Genomic DNA, 16,938 nt, shown 5'->3' with positions numbered 1-16,938 from the left:
GTTTGGGATAAAAGTACAACATGCGTCACCAAACATTCCACATACACCATGTTCCTTAGCCAATAGCATGTCCAACGCAATTCTATTTTGGAACGCCATTAACGACGTTGCAGCCAATTGTTCATGAACTGCGGCGAATGATTCAGCTGTATAATTACCCAGTCGTTGGACATTGTAATGAACGTAATTAATGCGGTCTACATTTTTATTGGGGGTGATCCATAGGAAGATACTTTCGAATCCCGAAGCCACTTGATTAGCGAGTTTATACTCATCTGGTACACCCCGGGGCACTCCTATAGCGTCAATATATGTTGGATCGTCGTCGTTCAACCACGGGGGCAAAACGTCTCTTTTGGCTCGCTTCAGGAGCTCCGCCAGTGGGAACTCCAGGTCCCAATTGAGATTCTGTATTTCAATGGGGACAACCACCACAGGCATTATCAAAGACACGAGGGCACAGATACCTGATGCGTTCTTCGGCAAGCGATCATATAATTTGTCATCACCACACCACAACCAGATGTCTGCACGAGAGAGAGGAGAGGTTACATTCAGTGACAAATTGACTTTGCACCATGTGGGATCTATTGTCCCAATACTTATGCCGGTTCCGTTTAACTTTAAACATGTCATATTTTGTTGAGTCACATGGTTGTCAAAAATGGGCTTTCTTTTTTCCCATGACACGAAGCAACAACAAACTGTCCATCTTCTTTACATTGGTAAATACATGTCCCTTCTCTATCGGGTGGGGCTAAATCCAATACTCTCTTTACTTGTTGAATTTGGTTCCTCCACACCCTTCTCTGGTACTTTTCCAATTTGTCATGTAAGGTTTGGTTGGTCTCTGTCCAATTAGACAACGTGACATACGTTTGCCAATTTTTGCTGTCACATCTCTGTCTCAAACCTTCCTGTTCCTCTCGTGAGAGCTCTTCTGTTGTGTTCACCTCAGCTTCATAGACTACTTTTCCTCTGCATCGGTATTGTTTGTTGGTGGGTGAATTTTGAATTTGGGACGTTTTCTGCTGGATGGTCTCATCAATTGTCATCAATGCCCACACAAAAAGACAACTCACACATAGCACTCCTACTAAAAATAATTCTGAAAATTCCCAAAAACCTTTCCTTTTCCGTATTGTTCCTTCTGTTCCCCCCCTTTTGGCCGGGTCCGGGACACGGCCAAACAGGAATACCTTCATCCTGACGGAACAAACTCTGGGGCCGGACGGAGTTGTGAGTAGTGATACCACCGGCGTCCTTTGAAGTCGAGCTGGGCCGCGTGAGACGTCCTGGCCAAGACACGAAAGGGGCCCTTCCACCGGGGGTCCGTCCACTTTCTAGAGATGACTCGGACGTACACGTACGGCGTGAGCTGTTTCTCCGCTGACACGCCTTCCTCCGCCGCAGCCGCAGCGGATTTCTCTCCAATCTGTGCAGAAACACTGGACACCAAAGCAGACAAATAGGACCAGTATGCTGCATGAGACAAATTTGGTACCGTAACATCCTCTGGTGGGACGAGCGTCGTTGCTGGTCCCGGCATTAGACGACCCGTCATCAATTCAAATGGTGCGAATCCAGTGCGCCTGTTAACGGATTGCCGCACAGACAACAAGGCAAGCGGGAGCGCTTGGAGCCAATTCATTGTCGTTTGAGCCATAATTTTGGCTAATTTCTCCTTCAGTGTTCGATTCATACGTTCAACTCCGCCCTGACTCTGAGGATGGTAGACACAGCCGAATCGATGCTTCAACCCCAAAATTGATTCTACCTTGGCCAAGGCTTTGTTGTTAAAGTGTGTACCATTGTCAGAGCGGATCAGGGCCGGGAAACCATGCGTGGGGATGTAATGGGTGATCAAAGCCTTGATCACAGCAGTAGAATCTTCTTTCGAGCACGGATATGCCTCAGGCCAGCCTGAGTAAGCGTCAACCATCACAAGCAAAAAGCGTTTCCCATTCACTCTTGTACTCATGTCGGTAAAATCAATGATCACCTCTGCCCCCGGCCACGGGGCCGGCTGAAACAGGCCGGGCTTTGGTTTCAACGTAGGGCGTGCATTGAACGTCTGGCAAGACTCACAATCTGCAACGAATTTCCAGACCACATCCGAGAGTTTGGGATGCCACCAACTTCGAAGATGGATCATCATGTCATGGGGACCCACATGGGAAGGTGTGTGAGCCTGTGTCAGGATCTCCGACATCAGCCTTCCCTCCGGAAGAGCTGGCTGTCCTTTGGGTCCTACCCACAAGCCATCTGATCGTTTGACAGCCTTTGCTGCCAGCCAAACCGATTTTTGTTCCGGGGAGGTGGCACCCTGGGCGGCACACAGATCGGCATGCGAGAGTGACAGAGGCAAACAGGAGTCGGGGTGCTCCCCGTCCACAATTAGTGGACCGCGGGACACCATCATGTCCTCTGCCCCGCCGTACCCGGCCGTCTGCTTGGCCAATTCATCAGCCGCTCGATTCCCCCTAGCCACTAAAGTGTCAGCTTTGGAGTGACCAGGCACTTTGACAATGGCCACCTCGCTCGGGTACTTCAACGCCTCAAACAACTGCAACATCAAATCCTTGTGCGCAATCTCCGAGCCTCTGGCCGTCGTGAACCCATTCTGTAGCCACCCTACCAGATCGATCAAAGCCGCCGACACCGCATAAGCGGAGTCAGAATAGATGGTCACGGCCTCCCCCTTGCATTGTCGCAAAGCTAACACCAGAGCAAAGACTTCCGCCGCCTGGGCTGATGGGTGGGTGTTGAGCTTCATCACTTTAAGAGGCTGGAAGGAGCCATCCCTCCACTCGACCGCCGCCGCGGCCGCATGGAGGGAGCCCATCCTGTCTCTCCAACAGCAGCCATCTGTAAACGCCACCCGACCGTGCCCGAGCGGAGTGGAATAGAGGTCAGGTCGGACTTTCGTCACCGTCTGGACCTTTGATGCACACTCATGGGGTCCCACCAACAATTGATCGGCCATGTTCACACCGGAATGGACATAGTTGACATTTGGGGCAGTCAATATTTTCAACAATCGTGTTTGTCGCAGCGGAGTCAACGTGAATGCCGCCGATGCGACAAACGAGGAGACCGCATGATCAGTTAACACATAGACTGGATGCCCCATGACCGTGTGGGCTGTTTTGAGTAAGACCTTCGCCAGGCCAGCCGCATACCTGGAACAATCGGGTTGTCGTTGCTCAATGTTGTCCAAGGGGACGCTGCAATACATCAACACTGCACGTCCATGCTGCATTTTCTGGTACAGAGCTCCATTCACAACTTTCCCTGAAATAGAGACATCTAGATGGAAGGGCAGAGTGTAGTCAGGAGTGGCCAAGGTCGCAGCAGAGGCCAGCTCCTGCACCAGTGACACAAAGACCTCGGTAGCCTCCGGTGTCCAGACCAGGCAAGCCTTGAGATTCCTGGCCCCCTGTTCGCGGATCAGGGCTCGGAGGACACCAGTTTTGTCGGCAAAACAGGGTATGTAATGTCTGCTGTAGCCACACAACCCCAGGAATGATAGCATCTCCTGGACGGTGGCGGGCCGTGGGTGCCGGAGGATGGAGTTTCTATGTTCAGGCGACATGGCGAGGCCACTAGGGGTCAACACACGTCCCAGAAAAGTGACCTGTTGGCGACAGCATTGCAGTTTCTTTCTTGACACCTTGAACCCTTTCTCCCCTAACCACAACAACACTTTCTTTGTTCCTGCAAGACACGCCTGCTCGTCCTTTGCTGCAATCAACAAATCATCGACATATTGCAACAACAATGTGCCATCCGGCATTTGGCATGGTTCGAGGAGTTCTTTGAGGACCTGATTGAACAATCCTGGCGAATTTTTGAATCCCTGCGGCATGCGAGTGTATTGTAATTTCATCCCTTTGTAAGTGAATGCGAACACGTGCCGCACTGAGGGGGAAAGCGGGAGGCAGAAGAAGGCGTTAGCCAAATCAATCACGGTGAACCACTGATAGGCAGGGTTCAATGATGCAAGGATTCGGTGCGGGTCTGGCACAGGAAGAACAGGAGTTATAGTGACATCATTTACTGCTCTCAAATCATGCGCCATGCGCCATGTTTTCCCATCTGCTTTTTGGACTGGCCTTAACGGGGTGTTCCATTCGGAGCATGACACTTCCAACACCCCTGCGTCCCAGAGGCCGCAGAGAGTGTCTTCCATGCCTTGGTTCGCCTCACTCGGCCAACGATATTGGGGTCGTTTGATAGGCTGCGTCTCATCCATTTGGAGATCAATAGGGGCCATCGAGTGACAAAACCCGACATCAAATGGACCTTGGGACCACAAGGTGTCGGGCAAGGCCGCAAGCATTACTTCAGCGTCCTCATGATCAGTTAATTCCCTGCCATGTGTGCGAGATACCAACATCATCTCCGGCAGCCCTGAGTCTACCATGGGTTGTTTAATTTGGTAAGCTTTCTGAGACTCTGACCAGTACAAATTAGGGATGTGTGTCTTCCGCCAGTCGGTTTGCAGCAACAAATGTTTGACCATTGAGCCCAATTCTCTGGCTTCATGACCTGGGGCAAGAGCTAGTGAAATGTGTGGTACCCCTTTTTCTGTCATTTTGAACCACTGCATTTGTTCTGGTGTTAATTCAGTAGCTGCTGCAACTCCCTCTTTACCAATCAAAATGCATGATGAAGTTAAATCCCACATGTGCCCTTCAATTTCTTCAAACAAATCCCGATAAACATCATCACTTTTTCGGTCATAATATAGCGTGCAATGCAAAGGATCAACAGGTGGGTGGTATGGCGCCAGTGAGCAGATCCAGGGCTTCCACAGTAGGTAGGTCGAGAACACACCGCCACCAGCAGGGGTCTCTGGCTCCAGCCTGGCCCAGTAGATGGTTGCAGTTTCTGCTTCTGCCGGTAGGGGCGCCATCAGCCACTGACCATGTTGTTGTAGCTGCTGTGAGCACTGGATGCTGATGCCATCTGGAAATTGAATAATCACTCCCTCTGGCCCACACAGAATTCTGGCTTGAACGGCTGACAGCAAGTCCCTTCCCATCAAATTGATCGGAGTGTCTGTGGAATGGATGTATTTGTGCCACAGTCTACACCCTGTTCGGGTGATCACAGTTTCAAGTGGTTTGGTGAAAGGCAGAGTACGTGGTTGTCCCGAGAAGCCGACTAAAGTCGTTGTTTTCTTTGACAGTGAGGATACAGGAAGGGCAGTGTTTATTGATGAATAAGTTGCTCCCGTGTCCACCAGCATCTTCACAGGTTTTCCTTCCACTGTCACATGAAGCATTGGCTCCGCCGGGCCACTGCTTTCCTGGCTCCCCGGGCAGCCCTATTCAAATTGTCCACACCAGAGATCATCATGTTGGTAGTACTGACCTCCGTGCGTTTGTGGCTGTTGCCAGGGCCGTCCACCGGGTGGAGCTGTTCCTGCCTGTTGCATCGGCGCTCCGGGTTGGTATGGCGGGCCTTCGGCTGGGTGGGTGGCTCCGCGTGGTCGATACTGTGGACATCCTCTTGCCCAGTGATCGGTTTCGCCGCAGATGAAACATGCATTTGTTGAATGGGGCTTGTATGTTGCCCTCCCCGGGTAAGCAGGTGCACTCCCTCCCCGGCCTCTGTATCCGCCCCGGAACTGGCCCCTTCCGCGCCCCACCACCTGAGGAGCCTGTGACATTTGCATTTCCTTTTTTTGTGATTTAGACTGTTTAGCTTCACCATGCATTTTTGCCAACTGTAATTTCAACAACTGTTTAGATAATGCATCTGTCTCGTTTTCAACTTTAGCTTGTGACTCAGTGAACATTCTGCAGTGATGCAAAAGATGACGTTTAAATCGTTCTTCGGCACAAACCAGAATGTCAGGATCTGACATTAGCTGCTTCTTCACATCTGGCGGAAGTCCATCCAGCAGCGCCGTTCGGAAGAGCACCTCTGCCTCGTGCGTGAGAGCTGGATGTCGACCTGTGGTTTCAATCCAACTTTCCACACGTTACATAATGTTGTGCAGGTGACATTTTCACATCATAAGGAAACATAGTGGGGGCCAGATCGGTGGGTTGTGGGAAAGTCAATTTAATGTTTTCAAACAGGGGCGCTGCTACTTGTGGCAAGGGCACCTCCCTCCCCAGCCTCGCTGTGCCTGCTGCTTCCTCAATTGCCTGCAATTGCACTAGAGAGCATGCTCCTGCCAACATCTGGCGCATGTCACCGAGTGTACAGCTCTGCCCACTCATCAGAGCTAAAAATTTGTTCAGCCACACCTTGCCTCCTCTGTGAAGTGGGGGCATCTTTTCCATCATCGCGGTCACATCACGGAGCACCATGGGCTCGTAGTGCTGACCGCCCGATGTGGTCACCAGCGGACACATCAATTCATTTTTCTGCACCTCGGCCTGTGTCATCTGTCCCTGACCACTCCGCAAATTATATTTTCTCCGTGTCTCTCTCTCTCCCTGGCTGCACTTCTTTCTACTGTCCTGATTCGCGCACTCCAACATTTTTCTCTGTTGCATCACAACATCATCTTCTTCCTCCTCACACGCCCGCAACCACACATGTACACATAAACGCACACACAGCGAGCGCGCACACAACCGCACATACACACACGCATCCGCACGGCACGCACGCCAATACACAAAGTGCTCGCGCAGAGCTCAGACGAACGACGATAGACTGACACAAACTTTTACAGAGATTACGCACATACACAGAACACACAGACAAAGGGATTCGAATCCATCTCTCATGTAGCTCACAATTTGCACTTCCAGCATACATTCCTCTCAATCTCACTCCATTCATTCCTCTCATCACACACACACTCCCCCCAATTTGGTTGCACATTTTGGATATTTTAGCGGTCTGGTCTCTCACAGGAGGAACTGTTACCACCGGATATTTTTTGAGGAGGCCTCACTTCCCCTCGGGGATCTCTTTATTAACCCCAGCTATCTGAATACGATCGTCACCGTACCCTTGTCCGCCACGACGAAGCACTAGGTCCCTGACCTATCCGTAGTACGCGTAAGTCCCTGACTTTACCGTACACGTTACACACGTAAGTTCCAAACTTATTCACCGTATGTATATTCACTTCATGCACACCTTATTTGATCTGAACGACAGTCTCCTCTTAAATTTCCTCTTTCAATTTGCAGAATTTCGACATATAGTAACAGGTATTCTGCTTACCTTATCATTGATGAGCTCAGGGTTTAGGAGACGTCGTACCAGCTCAACGTTGTGCGCTTATTCCTTATTCAAACGGTACGCCGACCGGGAGACAGCTGTCCCAGACTAACTGTCCGATGACTTGGACACAGACCACGAGTTTGTCAATTACCCTTCTCTTGACATCACGTACGGGGTCACCAAGAAACTGTTTGGATACGGATTTTAGCTATTGATCTGACTCCAAATTGGGATCAACACTTAACACATAAATTGCAATGTCCTAATCCACACACTGGCGCACCTAACAATTTTGCGAGTTCGTTCTGTCAAAGAGAAGACCAGTAGATCAATTAGACCAAATTTACCAATTATTTATTCCTGACAAAGCGCACTAATACAGGCCTGGGTCCCGGGTCCCTCACACTAAAACTCGTGCGTTTTTGTGACCACCAAAGACGACACATTCTTCCGGGTTGCCCAGTTTTAAAGAAACACAATATGAATATTAAAGCATGCAAAATATTGTGAGATGATTGGTGGATGGCCATCTCCTCCCCGTCCAGGTGTCGCTGAGGTCAGACGGTTTGGTTTTCCCCTCGAAGTCTGGTTTCATATAGTTGCTCGTTGTTCTCGTAGCTCACCGACCTTGAGATTATCTCGTCCGGTACTCCCTGTCTAGAACTATACACAACACTTCCGAGAAAACAAGTTCATACAGTTTGCCTGCACATTCCTCGGCCCCACCAATCCACACGAGCACTCCAATACTAGATATTAATATGATTATAAGTTTAACACAACCTTAAAATATGTTTGCAAACTCCCAAAAGCACATTTCCCTTTACTCTGATTACGCCTAGATGGGACCGGCTTGTTTCTGAGAAACAAACTCAGTGCTCCCACTAATTCAACGTGATGGTGAGTTTTATTTTTGTCATTTGTACTTGTTTTTATGTCAGTCGTATCATTTTATTTCATCCTATTTATATGTTTATTATAAATCTATTATTTATTCATATACATAAATGTATTATTTATTCAAATAAAGGCCGGTCCGCGGAAATATTTCTGACACGTAACTGGTCCGTGGCGCAGAAAAGTTTGGGGACCACTGCTTTAAATGATTATGAATTCTGAAGACTCCCAGTTGAGAGGGTGTGCACAGTTGTGCAACCTCATTAACTGAGTTTTTTGGGGGGGGAAAACATTTCTCAAAAATTTCAGTTGAGTTGTAAAGCTTATAGAACAAATTTAATGGTGTAAGATTTGGTGTCATTGCTGGCTTCGCACTTGGTTGAACTCCAAATTGTTTGACTTTGAGCTACTGTGTATTTTTCAGTTGTGCAATCATTTGAACATTATGTTTCTCATCCTCATCTCATCTCATTCGGTTGTTTGGTCCTCTCGTCCTTGTAGCCAAGGGAAAGCTCAGAGTTGGAGGGTTTAAGGGCTTTTTATTAATGGACCCTGCCAATAATGTAACTAAGACGGACAGACCCGCTCCCAAACTGTCCTTCCTCTCCACTCCACTTTTCATTGCCCATCCTCGCGCTAACCTTTTATCCCGCTCTTTATTCTGTCACTATCCTGTTCTGCTCGCTGCTCGCTGCTGTTACTCCCTCAAGGTCAGGCCTCGGTATTTTCGAGCACACAATGCTTTGAATGTGTGTGTCTGTTTTGGGGTTGTGATGTGGTGGTTTGTGTGTGTGTGTGTGTGGGTGTGTGTGTGTGTGTGGGGGGGAATGACAACCCTGAAGCTACTTCTAAGTATCTCTGTGCTTCCCGTTGTTTTTAACCTCTTCTATTTTTATATAGAAAACCCTTTTACCTCTATTTTTGTTATGATTTCATTGTTAATGCCCGGCTGTGTACTGAGAAATCATCTCAAAAGGAAGAAAAGGTGGGGCCTGTAGGCCTCCAAAGATGTTTCCCCAAGAGGGGCAGCCAGAGGCAGGAGGAGGTTGTGAGAACGACCCCGCGGAACAAACCGCCGCTGGCCCAAGGCGGTCACTTTTTAAGGGAATAGATCATTAGGTGTAATTAGGGTGTTCACATTGTCACGAAGCCCCCCCCCCCTCATCCCCCTCCGACCACGTAAGAATGAATAAAATCACTAGATACCACCCCCCCTCCGCCCTCCTACTCACTCTCACACACTGCAGTAGTTAGTGAAAACACTTTGATGTCACAAGAGTCGTCCAGAACTTGCCAGCATAAAGGCAGTGTTTTAAGCTTTCTCTCTCTCGACCTCTCTATCCCTGCCTCCCCTCTTTTCTTTCCATGCCTGCACACAAGGCTGTAAGACACACATGCTTGAATGAGCGACAGCCTCCCCCCCTCCCTTCCCCTCCCAAGACCCCACCACCTCAGCCTCTCGCACTCCCTCGTCTCTTTTTCAGCCTTCCCACCCCACATTTCTTTGAGGCCTGGTCAATTCCAAGAAAAAAAAAAAAAGAGAGAAGCATCAAATGTTTTCTGCTGCTGGGTAATGAGGGAGTGGACCTCATCAGGGCCCAATAGTCAGCTATCCTTGGCTTTTGTTGCCGCTCAATGGCACAGCACTCTTTCAAAGACTCAAAAGCAACTTTTGGAGGAGTAAAAGATGGAGAAAAGATACGGCGGATATAGAAGGAGCAAGCACAGAGGGGAGGAGATGTAGTCACCCAACATAAAAAGCCACTCAAAAAAAAATTGTAAACGTCTGTGGTGGACAGTCGGGACAATGACTGTGTGAGACGCTACATATGTTTGGATGACTTTCTTTCAGTCTGTCAATTCTCATAATTTGGCTTTGGGCTTTCAGAATCTGTTGAAGGGACAAAAAAAAAACATAATTATTTGTCGAATTGCAAATTTGGTACCAAGAAATGTTAGGAAGAGGCTTTGAAAAAGAAAAAAAATAGAATTACAAGCACAGAAGTTAACAAAAATATAATTCAAAATATTCTCTCGAGAACTTGCTGAAAGATACTCGTCGCTATTGTTTATCGTCAAATGCAAGTAAGATGACGCGGTGGTGTTTGGCCGCGGCAAGAAGACGTGTGGGCGGATGAAATCTTGGAGGATGTGACAAAGCCCTCGAGATGGCTAATCAAGTAATGACCCGCTCGGCCTCCGCCTCATCAGATTATAAATAACCTATGGAATCATCACCGCTGATTGTGTTACCGGCCCCTTGTTCTTCCCTCACCGTTATTTGCGCGCCTCCAAGACTGAAGACAAAAGCACTCATTTGAATATTGCGATTGTGACGGTGGTCCTACCTTTCCCCCCGTCGCTGTTTTGCCACCGGCGGGGTCACGTCAGGTTGATGAAATGACATGTCCCTTTTGTGCGAGGGGGAGGGCCACTCTGTCAGGTTGTTATTATGCCCGATTCCGTCAAACTGGCTCCGAGCGGACGCGCCGATCCAAAAGTTGACAGCGGAGAAGAATGGAGTATTTCCGTCCTCTTGCTTTATGATGATTGCTAATTATCTGCCGGCTTAAGGAGGGCAGCGGCAGAAATCCGCTGATTTCATCTTTGAATGCTCGGCCGGTCCGCCTCGATGCCATTGATGGGACCGATGCGTAATTCTCATCTTTTCTCAGCAAAAGAATAGCTGAGATGATGATTACGGTTTGCGCTGTCCTCTCTGACATGAATCCCGTGTTGACATTGTGCAACCGCATGAGGAAGTTTGAACTGCGTAACTGCAGGTTCAGCACTTTGAATAGCAGCGGGCGCATTCTGATCGATTGTTGAATTCATTCTTTGCTTGTTGTGTTGAGGATGACAACAATTATATTTTGGGGGCTTTGGGGGGATTCCGCCACTCCTGACGAAAAAAGACCAAAAAAAAAACATTTGGAGATCTGGTTTGAAAATTAATAAGTAAATAAGATTTTTTTTTTTTTTAATTAATTTTTTTCATGTGTGCAGGAATACTGCCACACTGCCTCAACTCTGGTTTGGGCTACAGGAGGCTGCTCAGGACTGGAACAGGGAAACTCCTTCCTGTAAGATCCAAGTGCTCATTGTTATTATTATTTCTATGCATTTTTTTTCTTGCCCTCTACGATAAGTCATTGTACAGTGGATATAAAAAGTCTGCACACCTCTGTTCAAATATTAGGGTTTCATGATGTACAAAAATGAAACCAAAATCAATTATTTCTCAGACAAAACCAAAACACCAAAAAAAAAACACCCAACCAAATTAATTCAATTAAATCCCTAAATGCGTGACTGGTAAAATCTGAACACAGCCACACTCCCAGTTATAGGGTGTGCACTTGTGCATTTTTTTTTTCTATTGCGGTGTACATGCTATTTACATATTAAAATGATTGCTCTAGTTCTCATTCGAACAAGTGTGTGTGGACTTTTTATATGCAAAGCATCGAGAGCAGCAAGTGACAGCAAATGAGGAAGAATTGAGGATGATGAAGTCTCCATCATCCCGAGAGCCAAAGTGGAGTCAATAGAATGTGACAAAATGGCTGAGCATTAAAAGCTAATTTTCTCTGTTATGAACACACACGCTCTCAAGCGCTCTCCTCTTTTCACTATATGTAAATAGAGTGCATCACTCACCATTTAATAATGCGCGCACACACACGCACACCTCATTTTGATGTGCATTCACTGGCTACTGCTTGTTTAGTGTCGAACATTCTTTTTTTTCTACTCACAGAGTAAAAAGCTAAGTAGCCTCCTGAGCCACTGTGCTCTTCGCTGCTTATGTTTGATGTGGCCACTTCAGTATTATTAATTTCATATTCCATTAGCTCTTTATTGCCCCGTGTGTGCGTGTGCGTGTGTGTGTGCGTGTGTGTGTGTGTCGGACAAGAGAGCCTGGCGCGGACGCTACATTGAATGCGATGTTTGACGAGCTGTAAGGAGGATATAATTTTGGCTTTCCTAAATTAAAGTGCATTATGAGTGTACTTTTGAATATCAGCTTCGATTGCCGTAACATAAAACAGTCCTTTTTAATTAAAAGAATGAAATGTAAAAGAAATATTTTTTTGATATGGGTATCAAAAATGATGAATTAATGAAACGGCTGACATGGTGAGGTGTGTTTCCATAGTTACTGGTCCAAAGGTGCTCACCGTGCTGGGCAGGGAAGTGACGCTGGAGAAAACCTGCGGCTCCGTTGCAGACTGCACTTCCCTCAAACTGTGCGCCAGAGTGAGTAATGTATTGACCTCATATCCATACATAGTGTACCTAGCAGGGCTGTGGACTCGGTCGGATTTTTGCACCGAGTCCGAGTCCGGCCTCTTGACCATGAGTCCGAGTCCGAGTCCGGCTGTCCATTTTTTCTGTTAATTCATGTGACTGCTTAGTCTTTATTCAAGGCTAATTTAGATCAAAATCTAAATAATTACAACAGTTTTGTGATGGCTTTGTCTTTATTAAACATATAAACAAATACAATAAACAGATACTTTCACGTTTTAATCATTAATTACACCATTATAGCTCAGACATTTATCTAAACACAAATAATTAGTGACGACCCCTTATTTGGAAAGCGAAAAACCCATGTCGTACGGCGTCAGCACTATTTTGTTTTCAATAAAAACATGACGAACTCACATTTGCGTCAGTCAATTTTAATTTTTATAAAGGATTATTCTCATTTGATGTCTTTAAATTCATCCGCGTTCTGCCATTGAAGCGGGGTGCATTCAAAGACCAGTCGTACAGACGGAACACTCATTCACTTCACCAAAACGCAACAATATAATTACGTGAGCTCTTTGCATAAACATCGATGCAAAGAAACTCCTCTTTTTGGGTACAGGCTACAAGGAGTATATATTACAAAGGAAACTTTATACTTAATTGTGATCATCATTCATCCATCCATCCATTTTATTTTATTACCCAGGTATTTTCAAAGCAAATTAATATTGTTGCATTTATTAATTTGCTTTAACATGACAGCGCAATATAATTAAAAGCTGACACGATAGCAATGTCAAACGTGTTCATTTAAGAAAAAGCCACACACGTTTTGTGATCAAATCTTTCATAACGAGAATGATTTGAGTGAATTGATTTTACAATTTTTATCCCCCCTCCCCACCATCTGTCACTTTGCTTGGGACAAAAGGAGCCTTCAGAACTTAAATTTCTTCCCAATTATTCATTCAAATCAATTCACTCAAATCATTCTCATTATGAAAGATTTGATCACAAAACGTTTCCGTCTGTACGACTGGTCTTTGAATGCACCCCGCTTCAATGGCAGAAGGCGGATGAATTTAAAGACATCAAATGAGAATAATCCTTTATAAAAATTAAAACTGACTGACGCAAACGTGAGTTCTTCATGTTTTTATTGAAACCAACATAGTGCTGACGCCGTACGACGCCGTACGACATTGGTTTTTCGGTATAATTCGAGGTAGTCCACCCTCACCCAAAGTTAAGGTTTAATGGAAATATTATTGTCTTAATTGTCTGGACCATATATGATAATTGTTTAATGGTAGTAGTTATCTTGAAGATGTCAAGTTATAGGTGCATATAGCACGTTCATTGTAAGAGGGGAAGAGATGTTGTGTATTTTGAGCTAACTCAAATTCCGTAGTAGAAAAAACCCGGAAGTGGGATGGGCATTCTGTGTTGTTGTGGTACGCCCTGTGAACGCACTGAGAGTAAGGAATAAAGCAGTTATCATTCACGTCGTTGTCCGACCTATTCTTGCTATCTAAGAACCTGGAAAATAGTAAGGATATAATATATATCACGGGTCATTACGACGAGTTTGTGGAGTTTTTACTGCTTCTTCCAACTCCTACCGCGCTGACTGTAACCTGACACTCTCTGGCTGCGTCTTGCCTCTTTTGTTTTTATTGTCGGACTCGGTCAAAATCAGCACCGAGTCCGAGTCCGGCAAAAATGACCGAGTCCGACCGAGTTTGAGTCCACGAGTCCGAACCGAGTCCACAGCCCTGGTACCTAGATTAAAATTGTAAAGAATATAACATCCAACATAATAATTTACTTTTCTTTTCTTCAATGCAATTGAAATATCCACAGATTTTCCCCCTATCTTATGTGAATAGCGGGGGCGGACTGTACTTTATTACCTGTCTACATGTGCCGCTGCACCATTTGTGTTCAAGGCAATGTAGTAGATTAAGATTTCATTCTATGTATTTTCTTTTAAGTATACAAAGTCTAATTTTATGCTGGTTTTTATTCGGGCGGAGGTAATGTGATTTCCAGACTCGGGCTTTTATGGAATAGTCACTTTGAGAGAACAAACGAAAAGTAAGGGGCAAATTTCCCTTTTTACCTGGCAGGCAACACACAGCGAGGTCCCCTCTTATTGATAAAATCCACTCACGACCCATGACAACTGCTCACATAAAGCATACCTCCTTAACACCGCATGTGCTTTCTTTCATACGTATTGTGCCAGACTTTTCTCTCCGTCGCCGGCCAATTTTCCGCTCAATGTCAAAAAGCAAGTCTATTGATGTGCCGCTGAATAGTTGGATGCCGTTTTGTCTGCGTTGTGTGTTTGTCGTTCACTCATGATAGATGTCTGGCGTCCTTCTTTTTTTTTTCCCCAATGGCAAAGTAGATTGAAACGATATAAGAATAAAGTGTCTTTTTGAATTGAACGTATGTTGCGTAATGGGTCATCTTTAAATGCATTGGATTGATTGTGAACTTTTTTAGCTTTGAAAAATGATTTAGCCACAAATGCTTACACAACACACGTCGCCCCCCCCCCCTCTTCGTCTCTTGGTGCGGTGTTCATCCGTCACGTTCCTGTGCTAACGCTGCGCATCAAGGACCAAGTTTCACCACCCTCGTCGACAACTTCTACGACCATAAGTTATTCTGGCCATGTCACTTTTCATTCTGCATTTTTCATGATTACAGGGAAAGAAAAAATAATCAGACTGTATCTGACCCCCACAGGTGAGAGTGGTGATTCAAGCTGCGGCTCCGTTACATGAGCTCAAACCGGAGGAGATGATGAGCGGGGCCAACAGCTTCTGGATGACTTGGGCCTGAAGGAGGTGCGGTTACCATCACCCCCTTGGACACATTCGGTAGAAGCGCTCTTATTGTTGGTCCTGACCTCAGCTGTACATCTTGTCTCTGTTCAGAAGGTGGCTGTGTGACTGACTCTTTTCACAGCTGAGGAGGAAACGTTTGCCTTTCAAAAAACTGTTTCCAGGCTCACGGAGATGCAGACCGACACGTACTGGATGGAGGGAGATCGCAGACAAACGAAGAAACACCTCAACACATAATTTTCACTAGTGGCTACCTGATGTGTATATTTCATATAGAAAAAGCAGAATAAAAAAATAGAAATTACAGAATAGAAATTCTGCACTGTTGAAAATATTGAAAGGCTGAGAGTTAACTGAAAATCAAAGTATGTATGGATGATAGAAAGTGTTTCATGATTCTACATGGGTTCATTTGTTTAAGACATTACGTTTTAAATTCAGGTTGGAACTTTGTTTTTTATTCAAGGGGGTAAATAACGTATATCATAATTTACTGAGCCGGGAACGTGCTAGTACTGTAAACGTCGCAACGGAACGTCCATAGTAGTTAGCGGCTGCCCTCTTGTGGACAAAATAGGAACATGCTCCGGTGTTTGTAGTAATTTCGCTTGTAGATGCAATCCGTCCATTTTCATCAATTTCAAAACGGTGACCCCTTAGAGCTCAACTAACCATTTTGGTGCCTTCTTGGAGGCGTTTTCACCAAGTGTAGCAAATCCGAACATTCCTTATTTCCCAAGCAATGTTACAAAGGGTGTTCAAAATTAATTTGTTTGTGAACGTCCCTTTTGTCGCCAGTAGATGGCAGCAGAAGGCCACCAGTTGCTGCAAAGGATGAGCTTCTCCCTCTTCAAGGATGAGGTCATCTTCATGCACCATTCCAGCCTGGACCAGCCTTCTGCTACCTTGGCCAACGCACAACAAAGAGAAATCTGCACTCGTTAAATGCGTTGGCCTGGATAAATGACTAGTAAACAGTATCACGCCTTAACAACTTTAAATGGATTTTGACCATGCAGTAGAGTATGCAAAGCCCCTGCACACCCACGCATACAAAAAAAAAAACATTTTAAAAAATGTTTATGCACATTGTAATACAATGTGTTAGTTGACAAGTCAGACACAAACAACGACTGGCACGGATAAACCCACTTCAACTTAGTGACAGGGTCACCCACTTTCACCTTGGGGTCATGTTATGTTAGATGTCAAGTTGAATAATGACAAGCCAGTAAGCTTATGTTCTTACAATCTTGTCTTCATCATTATGGTCTTAAAGGTGGTGGTGGTGAGGGGGGGGGGGGGGGTTGTCAGAATCTAAAACATGATGTAATGTTTGGTGCCATTCAGGTAATTATGGGTGGGGTATGATTTTATTTGACCACTAATTTAAACCTAAGTTCACTCCACTGCATGTAAAAAAAAAAAAAGGCATTTTAAAGTCATTTACTATGACAATGATTCTGCATTGCCATCTCGCTAAATCTCATTTTGGCTGCCAAGGTAGGCACCTTATCGTGGTCTCTCCCTCGTGAGCGCGCATTCCTACACGAGTGGACGTGCACCGTGCAAGACGGGCAGACAAAGAGGACCGCTTGTATTGGTCACATCAAGAGCGAGGAGGACAAGAGGAGGAGGAGCGACAACTCATTTGCTCGGTCTCTCTCTCGCTGACTACTCAAGGAGATGACGTCATCCTTGGGCCAGGTGGACCGAACTGGAAGGG

At 45.9% G+C, this 16,938-nt stretch overlaps 1 protein-coding gene across 1 annotated transcript in view; it reads left to right on the top strand.

Annotated features, from left to right (window-relative positions):
* Window positions 1-16,190, top strand: part of afg1lb (AFG1 like ATPase b) — a 28,600-nt gene extending 12,410 nt beyond the window's left edge. Inside the window, 9 exon segments of the mRNA XM_061270977.1 lie at window positions 11,101-11,110; window positions 11,113-11,177; window positions 11,855-11,867; window positions 12,254-12,358; window positions 14,866-14,985; window positions 14,988-15,023; window positions 15,110-15,151; window positions 15,154-15,212; window positions 15,303-16,190. Of these exon segments, the coding sequence (XP_061126961.1) occupies window positions 11,101-11,110; window positions 11,113-11,177; window positions 11,855-11,867; window positions 12,254-12,358; window positions 14,866-14,985; window positions 14,988-15,023; window positions 15,110-15,151; window positions 15,154-15,212; window positions 15,303-15,449 (597 nt within the window). The 3' untranslated portion in view covers window positions 15,450-16,190.
* Window positions 16,191-16,938: the final 748 nt, after the last annotated feature.

Source organism: Syngnathus typhle, linkage group LG22 (genome assembly GCF_033458585.1).
Source record: "Syngnathus typhle isolate RoL2023-S1 ecotype Sweden linkage group LG22, RoL_Styp_1.0, whole genome shotgun sequence".
Taxonomy (NCBI): Eukaryota; Metazoa; Chordata; class Actinopteri; order Syngnathiformes; family Syngnathidae; genus Syngnathus; species Syngnathus typhle.
The sequence above is the reverse complement of the archived record's forward strand: the minus strand, read 5'-3'. Positions and strand labels throughout refer to the sequence as shown.